At 38.3% G+C, this 22758-nt stretch overlaps 1 protein-coding gene and 1 long non-coding RNA gene across 2 annotated transcripts in view; one reads left to right on the top strand and one right to left on the bottom strand.

The window, feature by feature from the left end:
- Positions 1-4864, bottom strand: part of LOC107743439 (reticulon-4 receptor-like 1) — a 128628-nt gene extending 123764 nt beyond the window's left edge. Inside the window, exon 1 of the mRNA XM_016556668.1 lies at positions 4618-4864. Coding sequence (XP_016412154.1) covers positions 4618-4630 — 13 coding nt within the window. The 5' untranslated portion in view covers positions 4631-4864. The remainder of the gene's footprint in view (positions 1-4617) is intronic.
- Positions 4865-14747: 9883 nt separating this feature from the next.
- Positions 14748-22758, top strand: part of LOC107743471 (uncharacterized) — an 18601-nt gene continuing 10590 nt past the window's right edge. The window contains exon 1 of the long non-coding RNA XR_001640404.1: positions 14748-14909. This is a non-coding gene — a long non-coding RNA (uncharacterized LOC107743471). The remainder of the gene's footprint in view (positions 14910-22758) is intronic.

Below are 22758 nucleotides of genomic sequence, written 5' to 3'. Positions count from 1 at the left end.
AAACGAATTTGCGACGTGGCTTAATTTGATTCTCAATTCTGCGATTTAATTCAATGAATATATGTGCAACATGTTTTAGAGAGAAATACAGAAATATTATTATATATTATATTAGCATTTTACAGTTGTACTATAAAATTTTACTATTTTAATTCTCTTAAATACGTTTTTTTATTTTATATTGAAATATTACAAAAGTAATATTTCTTATTTTGTGTCTTATTTTATAGCAGTAACTGTAATTCAGTGCTGCAACAAAGAATATATGATGCCTTTAAAAGCAACAGGCAAACAAATGATGAACATTAATTTAATAGCAGCTTGTTTAGTGACAGTAGGTGAGCACACAGCCAGACCCACCCAAGCAGATATGCCAAGATGCTTTGTTTACCTTGCTGTGTCACGGGAGTGCAGAAGGTGCGAGTAGTGAAAACACGGAATGGAGTTTTAATCTATATGGACTCTGAACTGAGCCAAGTGGAATGGATTTGAGAGGAAGCAGCAGTGTGGAATTTATTTTATTAGGGCATTCCTCAAGTGGAATGGATTTGACTGATGGCGCTCTAAAAAGTGAACAGACATATCTTGAATTATATGTTGAATTTGAGACGTTAAAAGTGAGTGGGTCCAATATCATTGGTCTTAAAAAGTGGGAACCATACAATGGTTCTGACGCCCATGGTTTTTAAGGCTTGTCAGTTTAAACATTAAAGTGATTTTAAGCTATTCAAGCGCAAGGTGGTGCGAAAGAGATCTAAATGCGGTACTCACGCACTGTCATACATCGTCTCTGTGCGCACACACCTGAAGTAACCACACAAGGAAGCCGTCTCTCAGACAGCACGCAAATACCAAATTGAGTTCTCTTTCTCGTTTTAAGCAAATAGGTACAAAATTATGTGTGAATGGCTGTTTTGACGAGTATCGACGTAAAAACAGTCAGTTACGTCTTGAGTGAACGTAAACAGTTAAGAAAATATCGGATGTGCATTAATATAATGGACCCGTGTATTTCTTATGTTAATAATGTTAACAACAGAAAATAGAGAATCACTCGCTGCTCTTAACTAAGTAACTTCTGTAGTTTTAATGGATATTTGTGTACATTTACTTCATACAATAATAGCCACCATATTAAAGGAACAGTTTACGAAGAAATTTATATTTTGTCATTTACTCACCCCATTCCTCATGGATCACATGAGGAAATTTTGAAAATGTCCTTTTTTAAAGTGTTTCTATACAACTTTTGCGTTCCCCAAAAGAAACTTTTTGTTTCTTTTGATTTTTTTTATTTTTTTGATTTTAGGTGAACTACCCCTTTAAGTGTTCCGATATATCACATTAATTTTTCTAAACATCGCATATGTAAGATAGGGCTGTGCAAAAAATTGAATGCGATTTTCATGCGCATCTCGTCAGTAAAGCCACTCCTGTGATTAGTAGTAAATCTCCAGCATGTGCGTTCAGATGGAGCGGCTTTACTGACGAGATGCGCATGAAAATCGCATTCGATTTTTTGCACAGCCCAAATGTAAGATATACAAAACTAACTTTATGCTTCAAATCTGTTAAAGACCTATAGCTGTTGCTAACATATTAATTTATATCAATACACAGTATGTCTTTAATTGTGATCACCAAGTTTCCACAAGGCTCCCATTACAATCCAGTTAGCCCCATATGAAGGTCACTGGCTGTACACATAAGACCTGTTGAACAATCATTTAGAGCCTCTTAATCACTTCCAAATTGAACAGTCACTTACAGCTCTATTTTAGTAAACGCAGTGTGCTTTTTACATGCTAATGGTTGGCCACATGCAGCATGCATGCCTCCAGCCACAGACACCTACAAACATGGAAATGCTTAGAAATTGTGCGAGGACACTTGCACTGAATCATCATTAAGAGTAGGTTAAAATGGGCCAACGAGCAGCACCGACTCACTGCCCAGCCAGTAGCACTTTGTATGGTAAGTAGCCTCCTGTTTCCTGCCTGCGCTTCAGCCAATAGATTTTTTTGTGTTTCAGACCTTTATTTAATCTGAGCTGCTTCTACTCCGAGGCTGAGGCTTTCACACAGGTGGAGGGATAATGGAAAAAGAGCTGCCATATTGTAGAGAACCTGGGGCAATCTGGGGTTAAGAGAGGGTATCGCAGAAGTGGGCAGAAAAAGAAACAGGCTCATTACGGCAAGCAGCTAGTGGGCCTCCTGCTGCTTCAAATCCACAGTCTCACCAGCCAAAAAAACAGGAGCCTTTTGGCCCGCAGAATCATCTCGTCTACATCTGTGTACATATATGACTACCTATCCATCTGTCTGTCTGACTAAAACATATATAAACATATATGGCTATATCTATCTATCATCTGTCTACCTATATATCATCTGTCTATCTGTCTATCATATATGTGCATATATAACTATCTATCTAGCTATCTCTATCTATCTATCTGTCTGTCTGTCTGGCATCTCACTCCATCTCACACACTAAGATCATGGGTTTCATTCCCAAAGAATGCACAAACCAATAACAAGTATCAGCCAATTGCATAAATATAAAAATATAATATGCTAAATTCCCATATGGCATCTGAGACTAAATTAGCCACTTAGATACCCACTTAACGCAGTTTTAATTGGAATTTTGTTTACCTATAGTGTGTCACCAGTCGAAACCCCGTGAGCAGTAAAAACCACACGTTATCTGACGCAGACATACAGCTTTCCTGTAAACACATCTGTGCTGCTCACCATTATTATGCATTCAAAACCCTTTTCTGTACCCCGGGGCTGTAAGCATAGACCCCTACTGCTAGGAACAGCAACAATAAACAGTCATAACTCCTTATCATTTTATTGTCTGTTATTGTGTGTTTGCATTGAGGAGGGGCTCAGTGCCACAGCTGATGCAGAATGCTTTAAGCACACAAACAAATCCCCGCTCTCTGTTTCTCCATCCCATCTTTTGCCTCAACTCAAACCCACACATTCTTTTGTAATGAGAAGAAAATGAGGAAGCAGTTCCCAGAGCAGGCTGGTTTGAAGCTGCAGGCTGAACATTAGTAAAAGTGTTATGACTCCGCTGTCACTCCTCAGAGGAAAAAATAACCGGATGGAGGCTTTTTTAGGCAGTTACATAATAGCAGAATAGCAGGCGCCAAAGCCACTGACAAAAATATGCAAATTAAAATAGTTCTTGCTGATATTGGAATATATTTTAATTAAAATGTATGTGTGTGTGGGTAAGGGGTTGGGGTTTTGAAAATGTGCCCATAAATATGTCAAAAACTGACTTGTGAGGACATATGAAGTGGTTCTTATTATATGAAACAAGCAAAATCATGTTTTGGTTTCCATCTACTAATGTCAACTAGTTCCTTTGAGTGTTAAGTTTAGGGTATTGTTAATATCATTATCTTAATATGAAAATGATTGAATCTGTGAGAGGTCTTCACTTATGTAGCTTTAAAAGTCTGTGTGTGTAAAGGTACAGGTTTTAAAATATAGTAAAACACGTCGAAAACCAAGATGTGAAGGCATTTTAAGTGATCACACAATCACAAACACCTAAAAATGTTTTTGCTTTAGATCTCATAATGCAACAGGTTTAAGTGAGGGTTAAATTTAGGTGTAATGTATAGTAAATATCATTGATGTTGTTTGAAAACCATTTGGTCTGTGAGGGGTTCTTAGAATTATAGCTTTAGATGTCTGTGTCTGTGTCTGTCTGTGTGTATGTGTGTGTGTGTGTGTGTTTGTGTGTGTGTGTGTGTGTGTCTGTGTTTCTGTGTGTCTGGGGGGGGGGCACTCTAAATTACTCAAATAGTATCCTCCAAAATAATAAGCTACATCTAATTACACTAATAAAGAGAAAGAAACATTAGTCAAATTTAACGCACAACAAAAATGTCCCAAACAACATTGTGACACGCATGACTTCCTAACAAAGGTAAAACAGCACCTCTCTGTGGACACACGAATGTTGATCCATCAAATTTCATAACGTGGATGTTTCTTGAATTATTCTGTGCGAGATTTGTTTTGATATCTAGAGTGTAGAGTACAAATATATTTCGGTTTTGTGTCCACAGCTTATATGGCACATACCGAGTACTGATATAGACAGCAAAATTCCCGCATCTATAGTTTCTTGGTGTGTGTGTGTGTGTGTGTGTGTGTGTGTGTGTGTGTGTGTGTGTGTGTGTGAGTCTGAGGCAGCACTTCACAAACACTGGTCCCATGGGCGCCTGTCGCCATGCACCGCTTCTCTCGTCTTAAAAAAAGATGACTGTGTTTTACTAGTACTAGTTAAGCGCGTGCAGCAAGTAAGCTCTAGTAGTTGTCAGCTGCAGTGCGGCATCGCTTGTCTATTTTTAAGAATAATATTACGTGCTGTGTATTAATATTTCATCGGCGCACAGTCAAATGCTTAAAGAGCCAGACGAACCTGAAACTAACCTGGTTAAAATCCCATAAAGAGTTTCTGATATAAACTCGGATGCGCGTGGAATTGTCGCGCGCAATGAATAGAAATGTAACCTACTTTCAGCATCATGCATCTGCTTGAACTACACCAAAAACGCAATTATATAATTTAAAATGTTGGTCTTACCTCGCCGGAACATCCTGAAGGTGCGGTGATGATGCGCTGTACTTTATCCCACTGTGATAGTCAAAATAAGCGTCTCATCTTTAATAATCCGTGTCATATGTGATAAAAGTTTGATCTGTTTTAATGATCTGCAAACGATCCACGCCAAATGCAAATTCTTAACTCTTGACCCCTGGTCTCAGGTATCGATTAAGATGGAAAACAACATCGCCGACATGGAAGTCTCACAATCCCGATCATTTTTTTAAAGAGAGATGACTCCGAGAGATGTCAGCCAAAAATGTTTCATATAGGCTACGCTTCAGTTAGCACTTATAACTGCCGCAAGAACCTTTCAGATAGCCATAACAAGAGCATTTAAAGTTTTACAATATCAGTCGATGTGACGGCAAAGAAGCCTTGTGGCATTGTATATCACTTAAACGATGAGTCAAATGACTGTTCTGGTTAGAAACTGCGTTTGGATGCCAGAGATGCTCGGGTGGTTAACGGATGACAGGCGCCCGTGTCTCTTCAGGAGTCGGAACGCTGGAGCACCACGGGTCGAGGGAGGTGCAGAGGAGGGTATTTGCGATGCCCAATTCGTGAAAGAACTATTCTTTTGATTCGGATCTTTTCAATGAATCAGTTGAATGGCTCACGAGCTTTCGAGCGGTTCTTGAACCGAGAACCTTTCGTAAAGAGTTGAAAACCGAAAAGTGACAGCAATAGCGAGAAGTAATTAATTTAAATAGTCGTATGCATGTTTGTGACTTAAGGTGTGACAGTTTGATCATAATGAATAAGAGTTGGTTTTGATATAGAAAATTAAACCAATCCCGTTCTCTCCCCCAAAGTGTAAAACGACTGGTGTTCTGACGATTTGTGCTACCCGCTCAGATTGTGCTACCTCCCATTAAAAAGATAGGTAGCACAAATCGATAGCAAAAAAATGCTACCTATCCGATTGTGCTACTAGCATCTTATTCATGTGGTTTGAGGCTTTTTTTTTGTAATGCCCATACCTACCCTTACCCTAAACTTACCCTTAAAACAATGCAAATATATTTTTGGTAGCACAATCTGATAGGTAGCATGTTTCGCCGGTACACCTGTTAGAACAAAGGCACAGCAGACACAAGTTCTGAGGTTACCTTAACTTTGTCTTTATTGTCTTATATATACAAGGATATATATAGGCATAGGGGTGGTGTACCCCTTTCAACCAATAGAATATGGATTACATATGTGTGTTATATAAGCCAAGAATATGTGTTATATAAAATAGGAGTATGATCAAGAAGTTCTGGACATATTAGGAATACATTTGGCAGAGTGGTACCTCAACTCTTGAGCAAAGGACAGATTGAACCCAGTAACCTGGGTCTGATGGGGCCCCAGTGCCGATCCTAGACTTCTGGGGGCCCTACGCAAAACTGTGTCAGGGGTTAGGGGGGTATGAGTGGTTATGAACGAATGAATGAAATGCATTTGTCCGTGTTTCACTCCGTCTCGAATCGCGCTCACGGAAAGCGCTTGAGAAACAGTGTCTCTTCCGCGGCTCGGTACGCTTTTAACTCGTCTCGAGCAAGACTGTATAACATTCACATTACATGATTTGACTGATTTTTACGTAGAAAGGGCGACAGCGCACCACATTAAAATAAATTATCATTCCTGTTTTCATGCTGGCCAAATTCAAATACGAAACTAAAATTAAATCATCTTTGAGAGCAAGGGGGCCCCCTGGTGTTTCGGGGGCCTTACGCAGCTTGCATATTTTGCGTATAGGGAGGATCGACTCTGTGGGGCCCCCACCATCTTTCACCATTTGAACCTAAGAAGATATTTACTTATATATGCGTGTATTAACCTACTGTAAGATAGAGAGAAGCAAAGCTATGAGAGTAGAGAAAGAACATAGAAGGGAGGAGGGAAAAGCACAAGGGGAGAGAAAGGGAGGGTAGGAGAGGAAGAGAGAGCACACACACACACACACACACACACAGGCCAACTTAAGGAAACATCTGACAGAGAGTGTAAAATATTCTAAAACTACCATTTCATTAGAAAGTGCAAAATCTGTTGAAATGAATATTAGTACTTTTTTATGAGCTAAATCATGATTAAACTGAACTGGGAGACAGTGAATTACAATAAACACCATAATTAATCAAACTAAATAAAAAAGCATAATAAACAGCAATGCGTCCCCACATATGGCTTTCTTGGTACGTTTTATAGCAGGAAATATGCCACGAGGGGATGACATGGAGCACGTGATGAAGCCATAACGCTGTGACGTATTAAAAGAATCTCTGAATTGTTTCTTTTGAACCATTCTTTAAAAAGAACAGTTCGAGAGAACCTATTAGCAGAATTGAGTCATAATCACTACAGGCTAGTACCAAATGAAAGATGGAGTGAGACCCTCTCCGTCTCACTTTAATTCTAAAAATGTTTCCATGCTGCTTTCTCTTAAGACAGACCTGCAGCTACGAGGAAATCTAATGTGTGTCCGTTCGTCTCAAAGCCTGTCCAATGTTTTCTTTCAGAGCAGATGAAATACTAGCCTACCTGTCTGCGCTAGCTCCCTTGCCCTCTGATGACAGAAAGATATAAAGAGCGATCTTTCCCTGTTTTATGGCTTTTGTTTTCCAAGAGGAAAAAAATAGAAAGAAATAATATCCACTTAAGTTGTAATAGATATCATGAGTGTGGAGGGATTTTTTAGTTTATAATTAGCTACTGATATACTGTATTCTTTAAAAAGAGCCTGCATTTTATGAAACGATTTTGAGTGTCTTTGATCGTGATGGTGGTACTGAGTCAAAAATAAAGAGTCAATGTCTGGGTGATTAGAAAAGACGCTATAAAGCACACTACCCAGGAGGACATTTGAAACTGGTAAACTTTTGGAGAGTTCAAGGATCCAGTAAGGGAATGCATTAGTAATAAGTAATAAGTTCAAAACAACGCTAATGTAGAGAAAACACGGACAATTTGACTCGCGTACAGATGGCAGTAAATTACTCTTTTCAGTGTGTATTTGGATTAAAAGCACGAGTGTTTTATAATGAATGCCGGCTGAAGTTGTTTTAGATTATGCGCTGGTCAGTAGATTAGTTATTCTGAATGGATCCGTATAGTAGCATTGTACAGTCAGGTTAAGGCAGCAGGTTTAGTGGTCTTTTGGCGTCTCCCTGTGGTCCTGTTTGGTATCGCAGCAACTGGTGCTCATTTATATTAAAAATGCTCTAAACAATTTTCTTTCTTTCTTTCTTTCTTTCTTTCTATCTTTCTTTCAGCATTATATGCATACATTGGGAATTATGAAAATGTATTTATATATGTATTTATTTATTTGTTTCTTTTATTTATGTGTGGGGGAGTACCGGCACTTCTTTTTTTTTTCCCACTTCAAGCACTGAAGTCATCCATGTCATGCATCCCAATATTTAAAGGACACACAGAAAGAAAGATTTATTATATTATTAATATCTAATTAGTATTGGTAAATAAAATGCATTTATAGTGTATCATGATTAATATATTGTATTGTGTTTCGTTTTTAGGATATGTATTTCTCTGGCTGTACCCAATAGATCTGCCATGACAGCAACACCAGTCCTTCTTCACTGTGCCAAGTGGCCACAGTAAAAAGCCGTAAATCTCTGTGTCTGTGTAAGGTGAGAGTGTTAATGTCCCTGTGTCCTGTATGTCTCTGTGTAAGGCAAAGGGGGTTAATGTCCCTATCCAGCGTCATCTGACACAAGCACCTGTCACATCAGGATCACACAATCCAGAAAGTAGTAGGGTCAATCACAACGCTTTAATCCAGAGTAAAGAGGATAATGTTCCCCCTTTCCTCCCTCCCTCTCCCTCGGGGGACCTGGTATAGGATGGACACTGATAAATATAAATAGTTCTACCTCCCCGGTGGTGTCTTCCTTTCTCCATTTTGGTTTATCTCTAGCAGACAGAAAAGTGAGGCTGCAGTTCAATCACATTGTACATCGTAATACATTTAATTGGTTGATATATATATCATCAATAAATAAACATTACTTACACTACCAGAAAACAACAACAACAAAAAACAATTCTATTTTATATTTTTACATTAACAATATAATCAATATTTTGTTTATTAAAGCCAAGTATGAATCTCATCAAGTTAGTGTTTTTAAGCATTTTACATTTATTCCAAAATAATAACTGAAGGCAGTAACAATTTAAACAATATTTTATTTGTGAACTTATGTCCAGCTATTCTTTTTAATGATTGAGATGCACCTGTAAATTTCACCAAGCTTATTACACACTAAAAACTCCCACAGATCATGTTTTCAGACCATCTCGAGTCATTTTGATGTAACAAAGTGATTATATATCTAAGTGTGTGAGTTGTTTACTTACTTTTTTAAAGTATGTAAACAACTTAATGACATATATGACAATATTGTTCATTCAGACTGATTTGCGAATGCGGAACGCGCATGAACACAAGAGGGGGGGATTTTTGCCTGAACCAATCACAACCTAACATAACCAGTCAGATCCAATCATATCACGATGGAGGCATTGTCTCCTCTCACGTGATTTTCCCCCATTCATTCTCAATTACCCCCCACCAAACTCACGTCATGCTTTAGAGGGCCTGTTAAAACGCAATGGGCTCAGGGGAGGCGAGAGAGACGCGGACTCCCGTTGTTACCTTACCTGATAATGTCGCTGTTGGACAATGTTTCTTTAGAAAAACGAGTGATTTATATACTTTTCAATGTTATATTTTGTAATATAGGCGTTGTTTTATTTTTGTTCTACGATTTTTTTTTCTCATCCAATATTTTGAGGTGACACTGCCTCCCTTGCCTACTCGGCGGAAACGCCCCTGATATATATAAATATATATATAATCATGGTAATTTATAGTCCTTCATTGGAAAACAGACACTCGAATTACAAGCATGTGACATGCATGAAAAGACAAAACAACATTACGTGAGAGGAGTAGTCATGCAACCTGTGCATGTCCTCCCAGAGGAACCTCTTCAACTGACACACAATATTGTTTGTCTCTGGGAGGTGCAGCAACACACCCGTTGTTTTAAAGTGCTGATGAAGACATTTAGAAACTGGTCACACACCAGGGCACTAAGAACTGTGAACTCAGTAGGGATGTCTGATGTTGATTTTCTTTCAGAGTCCAGTCTGTACCTTCACTTGTTTTGAAAACCTTGGAGTCTTGTTGAGTTTACCGTCTGAATTTAAAAGCACTTTATTTGTTATTTCTTTGGTTGTTATGTTTGGTTGCCCTATTGTTATTGCTAATACTTCATTAGCCCTAAGTGTTAAACTTTACATTAAAACTCATCCCACACTGTTTAGTCTTCTTACATCGAAGGAGGCACCCAAGTCATAGGTGACCAAAATATCATAGAGACTTGGGATTGGGCTCTTTTGACTTTGACTTTCGACTTAAAATGTTAATTCAAAAGTGTATTCATTTAAAAAATAAAAATAAATACTCTGTACTCTGTCTGTAAAATATAAAAGACCAAGAAAAAAGGTTGTATAGCTTTATAAGGCAATAAACATGACAAGTTAGGTAGATCCCATTCTTCCACCGGTTTAAAACTCAATTAAATCTCTCGCAAAAAAAATAAAAAACTATATACTGTCAGTTAAAACGTAGCACAGACTGAACCAGTGTGTTGTGAGCAATGAGCTGCGTGCAGTCTTGAGTCCGTTATCACGTCATGCCAAATTTATTGGGAGCCAAACTACTAATGTTATTTACTCTTAAAAGTTAGTCTCGCAGGTCCTCATTATACATAAAGAAGAATTAGGTTTGGACTCTAGAGGCGTAAGAGGCATATTTGGATTCGGACTCCAGGAATGTGCTCACTTTCATGTTCAATGTATTACATAGCTTTTGAGGAATTGTTAGAGATTTTGGCAAGGCATGAATATTATTGGAACAAGCATTTCCTATAGGGCCAGTGTGCATATAATGTTTGATGATTTGTAGCTTACAGTATAAGCTTTTTCCATTTTCTGAAGAAAATGGGATTGGTGCTAGGTGTTCTGGGTGGTTGCTACATGGTTAATCATATTTTAAGCATATAATAATTACTGGCTTAACTACCACAAATAATTAGGCAAGGAAACATAATTATGTTGTTTTGAACTTGAAATCAGTTTTTAGCACTGCAGGCTGTGCTGTGAATATGACTTCCAGTCCTGGCAGATAAGTGATCAGCTTGATGCGTTTTTGACCTTTTAGTGACCTTTCGTTGACCATCCCACAAACTTCTGCCTTGTAATGAACGCTTTGTACTCTAGCTTCCTAACATCCAAGTCTGAAGCTTAGATCTCGACCTTTTCAACAGATGGGCTCTTGCCTTCACTCTCCTTGCCAAATTATACAATCCCTCCTTTCTGAGGAAAAATATGAGTCATTCTGTGAACTTCAACGACTGGTGCACTTTTAGCTACAGCACATGTGATGTGCGGTCCGTGGGAGTCCCGCTCAGCTCTGCCAAGGTTACAGGCATCGGTAACACACCACCCAACAGAAATGTCAGTCAATATGCATGTGCCATGTAAACAGAGTATCCCTGAGAGTATGTGAGAGAGACTGATTGATAGATAGATAGATAGATAGATAGATAGATAGATAGAGATAGTCATATGGCCACATTTGTAAACATCACATTAGCTCCTTTCTCTCATACTGCAGCCACACACAAAAGTCCTGACGCATGAGGAAGGTGTGAGAGCTCTCCCACCACCACAGGAAATTATGGTGTGGATGCAGGAAAAGGTGAGAGATAAGTCCTAATTGCCAGGAAAAGAGGGATAATGAATATACAGGGAGATGGAGCAGACTGCTGAAGACGCTGGTTTTCGTGACTCACGGGACGTGGAGTTTCTCTCTCCTACTGAACTTTGAATGTTACCAGAGGGGCATGCCACATCATTAAGTATGGGGGGGGGACAGAAAACACTTGAGTCATAAGCACAGCTTGCTGCATAACTAAACCGCTTTTTGTTTTGGAGTCTCATTTTAAATAAAGGTCGGTGTGATGTGAAACTTAGCAAATGCATTTAAATGTATTTCTTATTTCATACTGCATGTATTCCTGATAGATTTACGAATGTGATTACAAGATTGGAAATAGGAACAGAATGTGAGGGATTGGAGGTCAAATAGAATGGCAAAATTACAGTCAGTGCTTGTTGTATATGTTTAGGTTTGTCTGTCAGGGAAGGCTTGACAGCGTAGAACCTTGAATTATTGTGTCATAATTTTCTTATTTCAAACACTTTTCTTATCAGAAGAGGAGAGAGAGAGTAGAAGATTCTTGTTATTTCAGAGACAGAACAGAAAGTGTGGTACCAGGCTGCATATTAATAAAACAAAGAGGTGGGAAAACAATTGCATTTTCTAGAGGTTTGTTTTTCAGGTATCTCATACTGCATGTATTCCTGATAGATTTACGAATGTGATTACAAGATTGGAAATAGGAACAGAATGTGAGGGATTGGAGGTCAAATAGAATGGCAAAATTACAGTCAGTGCTTGTTGTATATGTTTAGGTTTGTCTGTCAGGGAAGGCTTGACAGCGTAGAACCTTGAATTATTGTGTCATAATTTAGCCCAACACTTTTCTTATCAGAAGAGGAGAGAGAGAGTAGAAAATTCTTGTTATTTCAGAGACAGAACAGAAAGTGTGGTACCAGGCTGCATATTAATAAAACAAAGAGGTGGGAAAACAATTGCATTTTCTAGAGGTTTGTTTTTCAGGTATCACCCTATTGCAGCCGAGACTGTGTGTGCATACAAACTGTTTTATTATGTAATGGATTAATACAGGAATGCTTTCTGAATTCATAATTTGGTAACATTTTACAATAAAGTTCAACTTATTAACATTAGGTAAACCATTTGGTATCATGACCTAACAGTAACTATTTTATAGAATTTTCTAGGCTAATGTTAAATTCTTTATTAATATGCTTCAACGTTTCAGGTTGTTTTTGATGTATTATGAATGAACATGAATTAAAAATAGTAGGTATATTTTAAATTAACATTTACCTAGATTAAATACTATTTATGTTAAAGCTACAATGTAACCCTTTAGTGGCTGAAACATAAAACTACAAGTTACTTGGTTTGGTAATTAAGTTCAATTGAGTTCGACGCTATTTCAATTGGGGCCCGTTCTTCGTACATCGCTAACTCAGTTAGCTGGATTTGATTGTTGACGATTTGGTATGATCTTGGATTATTTGGTTCTTCGAAGCTCATCTTGGACTTGTTGTCATAGCAAGTTTAAATACCTCATTCATTCATTAATGCTGCAAAAATGCTTTTATTGCTGAGATTTTTGCCTTATTTCAAGTACAAAAATCAAAAAATTCTTAAATCAAGATGCAGTTTCTATATAAAATAAAATACGATATTTAGAAATCTATCCCAGCCACTGCTACTTTATTACAAGAGTACCCTACTAATCCGGGGACAGTAATTTAAAATAGTAATAATTTTAAAATTAATTTGCGACCTCTTGAAGTAACCTAATAATTAGAATTTCCTTTAGGATTTTCAGTGTTGTTGGATGCATTGATGACACGTATATTCCTATTTATCATAGCGCCTTTCGAAAATGAAACTGATTACTGTATGGAATGGAAGGATGCCAGATGGAAGGGTAGTGCAAGATATCTATGCCGTAACCACCACCACAGCTATTAAACACAAATTATTCTCAATTAATTTGGTCATCTTTATTTCCTACAAATACAAAAGCAACAATTATTATTTTCCCAGTTGGTTTTTAATATTGTGGCCATCTCCTCTTCATCTGGAGCGATGATTGATCTTGACCCTTAAGAAACTTTAATTAATGCTGTCACATAACAAACCTGCTTCAAAAGATAAAATTACATGAATTGCTAATTACAACATTGAAATAAAAATGTAAAGCCTGTACAAATTCTATAGAAATTGTGAATATAAATAAGTGGGAATTATAAATAAATAAATAAATAAAATAAAAACAGTGCACATTTAATTGATCTATTATAACATTTATGTAGTTTTGTTTACTTGGCTGTTTCCTTATAAAGGTCAGGTTTTTGGTCAGGTATCTTTTTTAATTATATGATGTTTTTGTTCACTTGGCTGTTTCCTTATAAAGGTCCAGAAAGTTTTTTGTCGAGTGTCTTTTTTAATTATATGATATCATTACGTTGCTGTCTTGCCGCCAGCCAATCACTGCATTGCTGATCGTGGTTTCGAGTATCGATACATCTGCACTTTTCGGGGGAACACAAGAACGCGCAGTAATCTTAGACAACTTAATCCAGATATTTTAATCAAATCCGCAAATTTGTTTGAAGAATCAAATTAGCCAGAGATCAGTTATCACTATTAGAAGATCTGGCATCTTTCAAATCATCTCAGATGTATTAAGCGAGGTACGAAGAAGGGGCCCCTGGATGACGCGCAGATGACAGAACTATGCAATTTCCAGGGAAATCCGTCCCGACAGCGCTCCAATGTAAAGGGCAAGGTAAGAGTGTTGTCTGATGTGCTTGCGCATTAATTAAAGGTGCACTAAGCGATTTTTGAAAAACGTTTTTGACCACTGTGTCGAACCAAGTCCCAAAACAAACTCGTAGCCAATCAGCAGTAAGGGGCGTGTCTAGTAATGATAGGGAGAAGAGAGTGCTCAGTGAGTGCACAGGACGGATATTAGCAGATCGACTATAGATAGCGAGAGATGGCAGATAAAAAAAAAAAGAGGAACAAAACGAAGGGTTACGATCAGGCAAGAGGTAGGACCTGCGTAAATATCGGAGCAGCTTTCCAGCAATGGAGAAACTCAAGGAGCGGAAGGGAATCGGATGCCGAGGTTGCTTTATTTCTTCGTGATAGGTGAGTTACGTTCATTTTGCTTTTTCACACAACTTTTCTGTGCTGGCTTTTGCGTGAATCGTCACTGCCAGGGTTGTGTACGTACGTGTGGGGCGGGGTTATCAAAATTGGGGCGAGGTCCTGACTCCTGCCGTTCTGCCGGTTTTCACCTCTGATATTATAACAGTGATTAAAACTTAAAGTTACGTATTGCGTAGTATGCGGAAGTCTTTTTGTCGGTGTTGCCATGGTGAATTGTAATTTCGGAGCTCCATTGATCATGGCTTTTCAAAGTCGTGGTGCACACGCTAAACTCAGAGTCAACATACTCAGAGTGGATTGAACTAATTCTGTTCAGCTGTTCTTAAACCGTAAACTCAGAGTTTCCTATTTTGGGGTTTGTTAACCCAGAGTTCAAGTTTTCACTCAGAGTTTGTTGAACCTCCCTTCTGGAATACACCCCTGTTGGGGTATGTGCATGTTTGTTTTGATGCTTTCAAATAGCAACATCGTTTGGCAAAAATCGCTTAGTGCACCTTTAAGTTTTGTATGTTTCCAACAAATGTCAACATATTCTGATACACCAAATACACAAAATAATGATCTTTAAAAAAGCATCATATGACCCCTTTAATCGTTTAATCACCACAGCGTCTTGTCTCCATTGCAACACGCACGATTTGTGTCGATTAAGTGACGTCGCAGGTATCGGAGAGTGCAAGTGGCGATTGCAAGTGACGTCGCTAGCGGAAGCGCAAGTGTCTGAGAATGCAAGTCTGAGAGTGCAAGTGCGAGGCTGCAGCCAGACCCTTCTCGGATTAGGGCCAAGCAATAATAAAAAAATAAAACCATCTCGAGATTAAATTCATTATAATACGAGATTAAACTCATGTCGAAAAATGTGAAAAATGTCGAAATAAAATGTTGAGGAAAAAACTCATTAAATTTAGAGAATAAAGTCATTGTGTTTTGAGTAAAAAAAAACTTGTTAAATTTCAAGAAAAAAAGCCAAAATTAAATGTTGATAACAAACGTATTAAATTACGAGAAAAAAGTCTAAATAAAATGCTGAGAATAAACACACTCGTGTCATGTTTATTTTATCTCGTTGGACAGTATTTATCAGTGTCTGCAGTGGCGCAGGTCGTGGTTGAAGCCTATGCTGTCGACCAGAGTTCGAATCAGCCGCTTGCCAAACTCGCTCTTCTTCCTTTTTTCATCACATATCACATCGGAAAAGTGGAAATCAATTGCCTAACGAGTGTTTAATAATGATGTATTAATTGGGTTATGGGGTTAGTAGGCTATAGGGAGGGCTTTGTTGTAAGGCAGCGTCTATTTAAAGATTTGGTTCACTTTCAAATGAAAATTTCCTGATAATTTACTCACCCCCATGTCATCCAAGATGTTTATGTCTTTCTTTCTTCAGTCGAAAAGAAATTACAGTTTCAGTGCAGCTTCAAAGGGCTCTACAAGATACCAGATGAGGAATAAGGGTCTTATCTAGCGAAACGATCTGTCATTTTCTAAAAAAAAAAAAAAAAAAGTATATGCTTTATAAACAAAAATGCGTGCCTTGCACTGCTCTGCGATGCGCGTCCGTGACTTCACGTAATTACGTTGAAAAGGTCATGCTTGACGTATAGGCAGAAGTACTGACTCAGTCAGTGTTTACAAATGTGGAGAAGGAGGGCCATTCAAAAGTTGTTGTATGTTCAATGACACATATTCAAATGTCTTTGTGTCAGTTTATCGTTTAAAATGGTCAATTCGTGTTCGTATCCTGGATGTTTAAATCTTTTGAAACCTAACTTCCGCCTATGTCAAGCGTGACCTTTTCAACGTAATTACGTATTACGTAATTTATTTTTATATGCTGTGATTATTTTTTTAGAAAATTACCGATCGTTTCGCTAGAGAAGACCCTTATTCCTCGTCTGGTATCGTGTAGAGCCCTTTGAAGCTGCACTGAAACTGTCATTTTTACCTTCAACTGTTTGGTAGCACTTGAAGTCCACTATAAGGAGAATAATCCTGGAATGTTTTCATCAAAAACCTTAATTTCTTTTCGACTGAAGAAAGAAAGACGTAAACATCTTGGATGACATGCGGGGGTGAGTAAATTATCAGGAAAATTAAATTTGAAAGTGAACTAATCCTTTAATAATTTTAATAAATAAAATCATTTACACTGTTATTTTTGCATCCTGTTAATGTACAATAATGCTGAGGTGGAAATAGTATATGTCACTATTTATACGTATAAATAGCATATAATTACTATTTACACTGATTGCAAAGATCTGCTACTTTTACATAGTGTAAATAGAATCACTATTTTCACTTAGTTTAAATAGCACATTGCTAAAAATGCTGCTGTTGTCACTTGTCACAGTAAATAGAATATATCACAATTTTCACTTAGTGTAAATATCTATTTTCATTTAGTGTAAATAGCATCCGATGTGATATGGGATGAAAAAAGGAAGAAGAGCGAGTTCGGCAAAAGGCAGATTCGAACTCTGGTCGACAGCATAGGCTTCATCCACGAGCATTGCTTTCTACAACCTGCGCCACTGCAGACGCTGATTAATTCTGTCCAACGAGATCAAATAAGCATGACACGAGTGTGTTCTCATAATTGAATGAGTTTATAATCAACATTTAATTTTGGCTTTTTTTCTCGAAATTTAACGAGTATTTTCTCGAAACACGACGACTTTTTTCTCGTAATTTAATTAGTTTATTCTCAGCATTTTATTTCAACATTTTTCTTGAAATTTAACGAGTTTAATCTCGCATTATAATGATTTTAATCTCGAGATGATTTTATTTTTTTATTATTGCTTGGCCCTAATCCTCTTCCGTAAAAATAACATTGAACAGTATGTGTGCGACAATTGTATTTAAATGGTAGAATGCTCAATTTTTGTTACATAACTTCATGCTTAATTCTCATCCAGTTATTTAGAATTTTTAGTTCAATTTTGTGTAAAAATGAACTTCTCAAATTATGGACATTGCTTCTTGTTTATTTGTCACACTGAAACGTGTCAGAAACCTTGAAAATTATTCATACGAGGCAGATGTCCTGAAAGCCAGTTTCTATAAGTTTCTTCAAACCAAAATGTTGTCTGTTAAGCCATTGACTGAGTAGTTGTTAAGTGCAGTGCATTATGTTTTGTCTTATTTTAACGCTTGTTTTGTCTTATTTTTAGTCATCTTGTGGCCCCCTCTGCAAGTTTGCTGAGGACCCCTGTTGGATCCCCGTTGGGAAATACTGATCTTCAGGGTTTTTGAGTTTAACAGGTTTTTTTTTTTTTTCTTTTTCTTTTTCAGAAGCGAGCAGGTGCTAAAGATATATTTATTATTTCATTTTCTCTCCTGCTAATGGTGACTGTATTTGGATTGTTAATAGTGGCATTTGTGAGCATGTAATATAAATTGTATGTATTTAGTAGCTTGTTTTTCCTCCAAAGTTCTCAAAATGTCCAAACTCAAGTTTAAGCAGTTTTAATGGGTGTACACTTGTGGAAGTGCACATCCATGATTGCTGTAACTTCATGTTCTGTAGTTTTATTGCCATTTTGCATCTTTTTTTGGACTAGGTCAAATTGGGCAGCACTTACACTGTCTGCATCAGTCTTTCTGATGATGACATTTAGCACCAAATGGAAACTCTTAATATAGTGTTGGCTAAATAGAATGGAAACTTGTTTACTCCACTGAAAAAAAAAAAAAAAAAGGTAATTGTGACTTTTTATCTCACAATTATGACTTTTTTTCGCAATTGCGAGTTTTTTGTGAGATATAAACTCCCAATTACGAGATATAAAGTCAGCATTGCGTGATATAAAGTCGCAACTGCATGTTATTGTCACGGGTGACACACACACACGAGGGACGAGGAGACGCTGGAGAATACTTTTAACAGGACTTTATTTGCACCAAGGAAGACGAACACAGGAAGACGTTCACACGAAGACCTTCAACATCGGACAGAGAACTAGGGACTGGGAACACTTTATATACACACACACAGGAGGAGGGGATGACGAGACACACCTGGGAGCCATGACACATCAAGGGAAACACCTGGGAAGAAATCAACTTAATTAATCAGGGGAGGAACAGGAAACAAACCAAATAAGGGCATGGGAAGGCACATGGGGAGCAGGACACACACGAAACATGGAACAGAGTCTGACAGTAATTTTAGTTTTTTTTCTATCATCTATCTATCTATCTATCTATCTATCTTTTGAATTGTCACGTTGCACACACACGAGGGACGAGGAGACGCTGGAGAATACTTTACACAAGACTTTATTCGTAGGAAGGAACCAAGGGAGACGAACTCAGGAAGACGTATACAGGAAGACCTTCAACATCGGACAGAGAATTAGGGGCTGGGAACACTTTATATACACACACACAGGAGGAGGGGATGACGAGACACACCTGGGAGCCATGACACATCAAGGGAAACACCTGGGAAGAAATCAACTTAATTAATCAGGGGAGGAACAGGAAACAAACCAAATAAGGGCATGGGAAGGCACATGGGGAGCAGGACACACACGAAACATGGAACAGAGTCTGACAGTTATAAGGTTAATAAGATATAAACTCACAATTCTGACTTTATTTCTCAGAATCGTGAGTTTATATCTCGCAATTCTGATTTTATAACACGCAACTGCGAGTAATAAGTTGCGAGATATAAACTCTCAATTGTAAGAAAATAGTCTTTTTTTTCCTCTGAATTGAATTTCATAACTCGCAATTGCAGGTTTATATCTCACAGTTCCGAGAAAAAAAGTCAGAATTGCGAGAAAAATTTAATTATATCTTACAATTCTGACTTTATAACTCACATCTCCGAGTTTATATCACACAATTCAGAGAAAAGAAGTCAGAATTGCGAGATGTAAACCCGCAATTGCAAGAAAAAAAAACAATTGTGAGATAAAGAGTCGCAATTACCTTTTTTATTTTTTATTTAGTGGAAGAAACGGGCTTCCATAAAATAGTGTACTATATATATTCCGATTTGATTTTAACATTTCCCAAAGAAAGTTCTTACCACTCACCCTATTTGCTAGGGTGTTCTAGGTGGTTGCCAAGACGTTGCTATGCAGTTGCAAATATATTTTAAGTGATTGTTAGTGCATTGCTATGTGGTTTCTTGGGTGTTTTGAGTAGTTACCAGTTGCTATGTCACGTTCTGGGTGATTATTAGCATGTTAATAAGTGGGTGTTAGAGAGTTCTGTGTGGTTTCTTACTGGCCTAAGTTAAAAAACCCACCACCATTTCTCTATGGTATTTTGGCCCAAATAGATATGCCTAGGATTCTCCTTAAATGCAAGTTTATATTTTGTATTCTGTTTTATTGTCTGCCACTGCCAGGCAAAAAATGTCAGTCCAATTATTTAGAAAAGTAATAGAAATAGCTCCTCAGCAAGCTGTGCAATTTCATGAAAACAAAGAGATGGCAGGAGTCTGTTCAGATGGGTGTTTACACTGTGTGCTAAAAAGACAAGATATTGGAGTCTGTGTATCAGCCGAACAAAGTCTTGACGTTAAATGCCTTCTGATCAATGTGCTTTGTTTAATTCAGTGTAATTACATTTGCTGTCTCAGACAGCTATGACACTGTGTTTGTTTGGGTGTGCAACAGTGATGTAAATAGACTAGATATAAATAGCGCAATCACACATCTCTCGTCAAGGTTATCACTTTCATTTGTGTATCCTTTTCTTTTTGTACTTTACGTTTGTGCTTTAGCCATTTACTTTTAGACCATTTAAGGAAACTCTGAAATGGTCCACTGCTAGTCACTGAGCAGATGTGTTCTTGGCCTTGACATGATAATAAGTTCTCAACATTTAAATGGTTTATACAGTATGAAACTCATGAAACATTATTTTTAATCAGAGAGAGTTTTTGCTGTGATTGAAGCCAAATAAAACTCCATGATTTCTGTCTAAAGGGAATCCATCATGGAAGAATGTAGGATGAGGTCAGGAAAGGTCTTAGATTTCGATGCAACCTTGTTGTCTACTTATGTAGGCTGTGTTATGTGAAAACTTACTTTCTATCCCTCTTTCAAATGCTCTCTCTCTCACACACTCACACACAGTACGTCAATATAATTAACATTTTCTACACTGAACAAAATGATAAACGCAACACTTTTGTTTTTGCCCCCATTTTTCATGAGCTGAACTCAAAGATCTAAGACTTTTTCTATGTACACAAAAGGCCTATTTCTCTCAAATATTGTTCACAAATCTGTCTAAATCTGTGTTAGTGAGCACTTCTCCTTTGCCGAGATAATCCATCCACCTCACAGGTGTGGCATATCAAGATGCTGATTAGACAGCATGATCATTGCACAGGTGTGCCTTAGGCTGGCCACAATAAAAGGCCACCCTAAAATGTGCAGTTTTATCACACAGCACAAAAAAAACCAAGTTTTGAGGGAGCGTGCAATTGGCATGCGGACTGCAGGAATGTCCACCAGAGCTGTTGCCCGTAAATTGAATGTTCATTTCTCTACCATAAGCCATCTCCAAAGGCGTGTCAGAGAATTTGGCAGTACATCCAACCGGCCTCACAACCGCAGACCACGTGTAACCACACCAGCCCAGGACCTCCACATCCAGCATCTTCACCTCCAAGATCGTCTGAGACCAGCCACCCGGACAGCTGCTGCAACAATCGGTTTGCATAACCAAAGAATTTCTGCACAAACTGTCAGAAACAGTCTCAGGGAAGCTCATCTGCATGCTCGCCGTCCTCATCGGGGTCTCGACCTGACTGCAGTTCGTCGTCGTAACCGACTTGAGTGGGCAAATGCTCACATTCGATGGCGTCTGGCACTTTGGAGAGGTGTTCTCTTCACGGATGAATCCCGGTTTTCACTGTACAGGGCAGATGGCAGACAGCGTGTATGGCGTCGTGTGGGTGAGCGGTTTGCTGATGTCAACGTTGTGGATCGAGTGGCCCATGGTGGCGGTGGGGTTATGGTATGGGCAGGCGTATGTTATGGACAACGAACACAGGTGCATTTTATTGATGGCATTTTGAATGCACAGAGATACCGTGACGAGATCCTGAGGCCCATTGTTGTGCCATTCATCCACGACCATCACCTCATGTTGCAGCATGATAATGCACGGCCCCATGTTGCAAGGATCTGTACACAATTCCTGGAAGCTGAAAACATCCCAGTTCTTGCATGGCCAGCATACTCACCGGACATGTCACCCATTGAGCATGTTTGGGATGCTCTGGATCGGCGTATACGACAGCGTGTTCCAGTTCCTGCCAATATCCAGCAACTTCGCACAGCCATTGAAGAGGAGTGGACCAACATTCCACAGGCCACAATCAACAACCTGATCAACTCTATGCGAAGGAGATGTGTTGCACTGCGTGAGGCAAATGGTGGTCACACCAGATACTGACTGGTTTTCGGACCCCCCAATACAGTAAAACTGCACATTTTAGAGTGGCCTTTTATTGTGGCCAGCCTAAGGCACACCTGTGCAATAATCATGCTGTCTAATCAGCATCTTGATATGCCACACCTGTGAGGTGGATGGATTATCTCGGCAAAGGAGAAGTGCTCACTAACACAGATTTAGACAGATTTGTGAACAATATTTGAGAGAAATAGGCCTTTTGTGTACATAGAAAAAGTCTTAGATCTTTGAGTTCAGCTCATAAAAAATGGGGGCAAAAACAAAAGTGTTGCGTTTATAATTTTGTTCAGTATATTTCAGCCACCCTGACTGCAAATAATAGAAAAATGTCATACAAAGGCAGTTGCGATTTGTAGAGTTCATCCTCAGGGTTCAGGTGACAATAAATCATGAGATAAACTTGCCTTCTGATGTGTAGAAAATGAAAGCACAGAAACTGAGATTAAAATTAGACCAGGATTTGTGATGTGGATGTTGTGTCTAATTGAATATTCCCCCCTTGGATGCTCTTTGTGTCTGGCATGTGAACTAGAGGGGACGTTTCAATATATAGCTACCAAAGCCTGCAGCAATAACTATATCTAGGTTGAAAGCACCCTCCTCCACACACTCACACAGAACACCCACATGCACACATACACACACGCACACACACACAAGCACGCGCGCACACACACACACACACACACACACACACACATAAAGACATTTCTTTATTTAGACTATAATTAATCAGTTAT

This window comes from Sinocyclocheilus rhinocerous, unplaced genomic scaffold (genome assembly GCF_001515625.1).
Source record: "Sinocyclocheilus rhinocerous isolate Xijiao unplaced genomic scaffold, SAMN03320098_v1.1 scaffold106, whole genome shotgun sequence".
In the NCBI taxonomy this organism is placed as follows: domain Eukaryota; kingdom Metazoa; phylum Chordata; class Actinopteri; order Cypriniformes; family Cyprinidae; genus Sinocyclocheilus; species Sinocyclocheilus rhinocerous.
This window is presented reverse-complemented; position numbering and strand designations above follow the sequence as displayed.